The 6,679-nt window shown below is 38.8% G+C and overlaps 2 protein-coding genes across 2 annotated transcripts; one reads left to right on the plus strand and one right to left on the minus strand.

The window, feature by feature from the left end:
* The first annotated feature begins 2,477 nt into the window (after window positions 1–2,477).
* LOC133862942 (probable carboxylesterase 9) lies at window positions 2,478–3,416 on the plus strand. Its single transcript, XM_062298868.1, has one exon. The coding sequence runs from the start codon at window positions 2,478–2,480 to the stop codon at window positions 3,414–3,416; it is 939 nt and encodes a 312-aa protein (XP_062154852.1).
* A 1,610-nt stretch (window positions 3,417–5,026) lies between these two features.
* LOC133862940 (probable carboxylesterase 8) lies at window positions 5,027–6,451 on the minus strand. Its single transcript, XM_062298867.1, has one exon. The coding sequence runs from the start codon at window positions 6,418–6,420 to the stop codon at window positions 5,350–5,352; it is 1,071 nt and encodes a 356-aa protein (XP_062154851.1). The 5' UTR covers window positions 6,421–6,451; the 3' UTR covers window positions 5,027–5,349.
* Between the last annotated feature and the right edge of the window lie 228 nt (window positions 6,452–6,679).

Here is a 6,679-nt window from a genome sequence, read left to right on the forward strand (position 1 = left end):
GTGGTTTCCTCAATTCCTACGTACATATATTTAGAGCAATTCTAAGGGCATGATTGGGTGAGAAAAAAAATTCTAATTACTTTTTAAATAATATTTTTTGAATATCAAATTTTTATTCATTTTTTTTTATTTTTTTTTATTTTATCTTAAATTTTTTAAACCATCCAAACATAATTTCAAAAAATAATTCTATCTATATTTGTAATTTTTCAAAAAATCTCACATCCAAATAAACCCTGAATATTTAACTTTTATCTCACCTAATTGGAATGATGTAACAATTTTCATTCATTTTTAATCTTTTGTATTTTTTAATAAAGGTTAATCTAATAATTTATGTGCAGTCACGTCAGTCTAATTGTATTAAAATGAGATGAGTTTTAAATATGTAGGATTACTTGTCTTTTTATATTCTATAAAAATAAATGTTTTGTTTCATTTTTTTATATATATTTTTTGTCAATTTCCATATAAAAGACGTGTAAATCTAGCCTTTAATATATAAAATTATAATAAATTTTACAAATTCAATAATAAATTTATAAATTAAAAAAAAAAAATAACATCAAACACATCTCATATCAGTAAGATATAGAATATAATGCTTTTTATAGTCTTCGTCAAAGGGTACGTTTGTTTTCGTATAAATATTCTTAAATTAGAGGTACTTGATCTTGGAACACAAGGAAGGCACATGCAAATTGTATTTGGACCAGCAAGTTTGGGCTTGAAAATGTGGTATTCATTTGGGACCAACTGTTAAGTTCCAGCTGGGTAAAACCAAGGCCCATGTCAAAGGACAAGATTCCCCCCGCAATTTCGAAGTCATGAAAGATGTCACATCAGCGTATTCAAATTTCTTTCAAATTCGAACAAAAAAATTTGAGAATATCCTGATCCATTCAAATTTCAAATTCCAAACCGGAAGCCCTTAAGTTGTTTGTCATTTGGGAGAAACAAAAAGAACAACTTTGAGCCCTAACAAACGAAAAGCATCGTGGAATAACTATTTTATTAAAAAAAAAATTATTATTAAAAATAAACAAAGGTTGAATGAAATGGCTATTCATAATCATTAGTTTGGTGACAATACATATTGCCTCACTAGAATACAATCAAAATTACTAAAATACCCAATTTACCTGATTATGAAGTGGTTTCACAAAATGTGGATCTCCTTCTCTCTGGATTGCTAAAAAAAAAAAATTAATTGCATAACCAGAGAAAAAAACGAATAGAAAATTACATAGAGTTCCAAGGGATTCCAAAGACTATGGTCAATGGGAATCATGATTTCGCATCCACGAGATGAAATCCTCTCTGAATATGGTGGCTGAATTAAGTTGAAGAACATCAAATCGATTCTGTAAGCATCAATGGGAAACTTTTCGGCATTCTTGGTGCACCATGCAACATCACCTCTGACTTTTTAATCACTTACAAAATGCTGCAGTTTCAAGTAGGGGGATCGAATTCCGAAGATGATTTTCCACTATTTCCAGGAAATTGGGACAACAACAATATGTTAATATGCAGTCTTTTAATTTAATTTGCTGCATATCAACGACAATCTTTTTGCTGCAGATCAACAATGTTAATTAATATGCAGTCTTTCATTCCGTTTTATTTTTTAGTTTATTTTATTTGAATATTCGAGTTTGATAAAAAAAAAAAATTATAAAAGAATGTGATCGAGTTTTTTTTTTTTTTGACAAATATAATCTATTCTTAAATGAATAGCTATTCCTCTATCTTTTTAGAGGAATATATATTCCTCTTAGTAATGAAATAGCTATTCTTTAGAATAATGTGCTACCAAACAAAATAATGGCTATTTCAAAAGCTATTTCATTTTAAGGATCTATTTTATGAACCAAACGAACTCTAAGAGGATCGGATGTTGATTCATTTTAGATCGAATTAATACAATACAATGTCTCATTAAATTACATAATTAATTATTATCATGCATCTGAAAGATATTGTGTATATATAAATGTTTATTTATTTGTCTAGCTAGGAAGTAACTGCGGCTCAGTTTAATTAATTATTTAATTTCATCCACTCCAATTTCAGATATTCCTTTTTATATGGCATATTTTTTGGAAATCATAGCTATATAAAAAGGGAAAATGGAGTTAATTTCGGAGCATATATAGTGCACATAAATATATAGCACAAATTCGCTGCAAATCTAGAGAACTCTTTTTAACCTGAAATATTAGACCGTTTCATGTGCGGAAATTAGAGACATTTGCCACCTTTTAATTTGCACGGAATAACCGAATAAGCTAGGAATGGCCGCTAGCTTGGACATTTTCAACAACCGAAAGCACCACACGTACACCAATTAATTTCATGGTTCCAAGGCTTTCTCACGTCTGTCTTCATCTTTTCATGCTCACAACTACGTACGTACGTGAAGATCGATCGAAGAAAAACCCGGCCTGAATTGAAGTACTATATCCTTAACAACAATGTCGAAATTCAACCCCTACGACCACCTTAAGATCGCCCTCAACCCCGACGGCACGCTGACACGCCACCTCAAAATCCCAAAGATCGAGGCAAAACCCAACGCCGCTCCCGGCGACCTCGTGGTCACGAAGGACGTCACACTCAACGAGGAAAACGAAACGTGGGTCCGCGTCTTTCTGCCAACAAAACTGCCTTCCAACGCTCGGCTTCCAATCATAATCTACTACCACCACGGCGGCTGGGTTCTCCTAAGCGCCGCAGACGCCAACGTCCACGCAGATTGCGCGAGAATGGCGATCAAAATCCCGGCCGTCGTCGTGTCCGTGAACTACCGGCTGGCGCCGGAGAGCCGGCTGCCAGCGCAGTACGACGACGCCATGGACGCCATCAACTGGGTGAAACAACAGGTAGCGAACCCCAAAGGCGAGCAGTGGATAAGAGACTGCGGAGACTCGGCGAGGTTATATCTGTATGGTTGCGGAAATGGCGCAAACATGGCGTTCTTTGTGTCTTTGAAGGCTTTTGAGTTGCAAATGGGGCTTGCTGGGATTATACTGAACCAACCCATGTTTGCGGGTGAGCGAAGAACTAAATCCGAGATTGAGTTGGCTACGGACGAGATTTGGCCTTTGCCTGTGTTGGACCTTGCTTGGAAACTCAGTTTGCCAAAAGGGGTCAATCGGGACCATCGGTATTGTAATCCGATTATCGAGGGCCCGCACATGGCCGATATGATCCGTTGGCTGGGAAGGTGTCTGGTTATCGGCTTCGGGGAGGACCCCATGATCGATCGGCAGCAGGAGTTCGTGACCATGTTGGTGAAATGTGGGGTCCCTGTCGAGGCCTGTTTCGATGATGTTGGGTTCCACAATATTCATTTGGTGGACCCTCGGCGGGCTGAAGTAGTTTTAAATATAATGAGAGAATTTATGATTTGATTTATAATATGGTATTTAATGCCATTTCCAAATAATTAAAAAAAAAAATACCGATTTGTGAACGGTGAATACAATCATACAATCATTTGATTTATAATATGGTGTTTAGAGATGTATTATTAAAATTTCCCCCATTCCCCTGTTATAAAAAGAAAAAAGAAACAGAAAAGTAGGGTTGTCAATTTTTGACACGACCCGCAAACTCGATACGGAAAAACAAGGTTTAGGTTTATCATAATCGGATTCAGGTCATAATCGGGTCGACCCAATTATGGCACGATTAGACCCTGTTTATATTAAAAAAAAAATGGTAGAACTAGAACGAAGAATCTAGACACGGAGAAAGTGAGAATTGAGAAACCCCAATTGCCAATTCAATGTATTCACTCGAAAGAATCAAAGAAACGAACCCTAGCCCTCTAGCCGCACGGTCGAACCGGCCCGCCGCCTGCACGCCGCACTTCTCGAGTTCTCGTCTTCTCTTCCAGACTTTCAATGTTTCACCCTTCGGTCCCTTGAGGCCCTTCCAGTCCAGTCTATCTCAGTGACTCAGTGTCTCTTTCACACTTCATCTTCACGCAATCTCTCTCTCTCTCTCTCTCTCTCTCTCTCTCTCTCCTCCGCCCGGTGGTCGCCGACCCGTGAACCCGAATTCCCTCTAAGACTTGTAAGTTTTATATATTATTTTGCTTTTTGTTCTGGGATGTGTTTCTTTCCAAATTTGGGCCTGACATTGTGTTTACTGAGTTGGGATTTGATGGAACAATGTATATCTGTTGATTGGTTTGATTTGAAATGGTGGAATTTGCTTATTTTGTTGAATTTCTTTGGTTTTCTTCTCTGGGTTTCGCCCCTTTTTTTCATTTCATTTATGGGTTTCGCCTCAAACTGTCGAACAGCATTCAAAAAAATCATTTCAAAAAAGCTGGGTCAGGTCGGGTTAACGAGTTACCCGATTACTAATCGTGTTTAACATGTCGTGTTCGGGTCACGAGTTCTGACCCAATTAATAATCAGGTCGGGTTCGTGTCTGACCCGTTTAGACAATCGGGTTGACACGAACCCGACTCGTGAACCCGAATTGTCAAACCTACAAAAAAGTGTGTTATTGTTCCACATCGAAAAAGAAAATAGAGTGAGATGGCCGTATAAGCTCCTCTATCACTTCAAGGAATATGCCATTTTGAAGAGATACGTTGGGTCAAGCTTGTAAGATTGTCTGTGTCTATTTCTTCCTCTTAAAATTGGTTCGATGTGTTGTGACTTCACTCTATTTTCCCTTTCCCCTGTTATCAAAAAAAAAAAAAATTAAAAATAGAGATGTAATTCATATGCTTTTTCTTCTTTTCTTTCTTTCTAGCCAATTCATATGCTTTTTTGAATATGAAAGGATATAGCTTCCTAGCTAGCTAGGCATCAACCGATCGAGTAGAACGTATTGCTCTACCACGGCTCACATGACTTCTAACATTTTTTCTTCTTTTTTTTTTTTTTTTTTTTTTTTGTTTTAGAGTACAAGATGAAAAGAACAGAAATTAAGTAACTAAGAAAGAGGAAGAGATTCCTTTCCAAAACAGGGGGGAGAGGATCCGATTAAAGAGGTTAAAAAGTGAATACAGCTAAAATGAAGTATTTTTATTGCAGTCCAAGATGTCACATGATGGACACAGAAATTTATACTTCAATTAACATAATTAGCTGACCAACTAATAGTGAGCGGAACAATTATATGGATGTAAGATATGATTGAAGCAATACATCAGTATTGCGTGATCTTTGGATGTTGGACAGTCAGAATAACCGTCGGAGAATCCATTCTAAAATAAAAGAAGTAGCATGTGAAGGTCGAGAGAGCCAATTGAACAACCACTAATGCAGGAAGAGCTTCCATTTATTATATATATATATATATATAATATATATGAAGACAGCCTCACATGGTAGATCTGGCTGCAAGATCATTACTGCCAGATGCACAACTTGTAACAAAATCTTTGACATCCATGAGCAAAGATTGAGCCTTCGCAGGGTTAAAGAGCTCCACACCATGGAAACCATCATCATCAAACTGGGCCACCACGTGCACCTGACGTGCCTCCAACATCCTAACAAGCTCCTTCTGCTTATCCAGCAATGGGTCCCCACCGTAGCCCCTGACCAAACACCTCGGCAGCCGTCGGATCTTCCCATCATGGGACCCGCCCACCATCGGATTACAATACTCATGATCCCGATCAGCATCCTTTGGCAAGGCCAGTGCCCACATCAAGTCATTTGCAGCCAACGGCAAAATCCGATCGTTGATAAACCTCATCTCGGATCCCGTCCTTTCGACCCCACTAAAATACGGCTGATTAAGTATCAACCCTCGGATCTCAACCGGTTCAACATCAACATCAAGCACGCGTAAAGCTGCATGGTACACAATATTGCCCCCGGCACTACTACCCATTAAAAAGCAGCGTGAGAAGTCTACGTACTCTCTCAACCACGCATCAGAGTTGATGATATCTTTGGCCTGGTTCCGGACCCACATGATGGCGTCCATGGCGTCATCGTAAGCCGCCGGAAGACGGTGTTCAGGCGCGAGACGGTATTCAACGGATGCGATTACAGCTGGGGTTTGAGCTGCCAGTCTGCAACACGAATCGTGGAAAGGCTGTGAGGTGGCGCTAAAGAGAATGAAGCCTCCGCCATGGAAGTATATGATGAGAGGGAGCTTTTGGTTTGGAGGGAGAGGGTGGGGGAGGAAGAGGCGGAGGAAGGTGTTGGTGGTGGGGTTGAGAGGGATGTCCTTGGAGAGGGCGAGTTGGGCTGAGTTGGAGTCGGTGGTGGTTGACGCTGTGGGAAAAGGGGCGAGTCGGGTGAGTGAGCCATCTGGGTTGAGGCTGATTCTGAGCAATTTTAAGGGATCGATGGAGGATATTTGGTCTGCCATGTATTTCGTCTGTGCGTATGAAAGGAGACACGTAAGGAGAGAAAGAGAGTGAGAAAGCAAGAACATACTTCAACGGCAGGAAATTAATAAGTGGCTAGGCAGCAGGTCGCGGTTGGTGTATCGCTATAAATTTTGTGATGGAGAAATACTATGATTTTTTTTAAAAAAAATTAAATTAAATTAAAATATTATTTATCTCCCTCAACCAACCATTACTTTTTATAAAGGATCACAAACTAACATGTATCATATTTGGCACTTCAAACTATCAATATGTTATTATTCAGCCATTTCCGTCAATTTTAACCGCTATGTTGAATAGAAA

This window comes from Alnus glutinosa, chromosome 3, assembly GCF_958979055.1.
Source record: "Alnus glutinosa chromosome 3, dhAlnGlut1.1, whole genome shotgun sequence".
Classification (NCBI taxonomy): domain Eukaryota; kingdom Viridiplantae; phylum Streptophyta; class Magnoliopsida; order Fagales; family Betulaceae; genus Alnus; species Alnus glutinosa.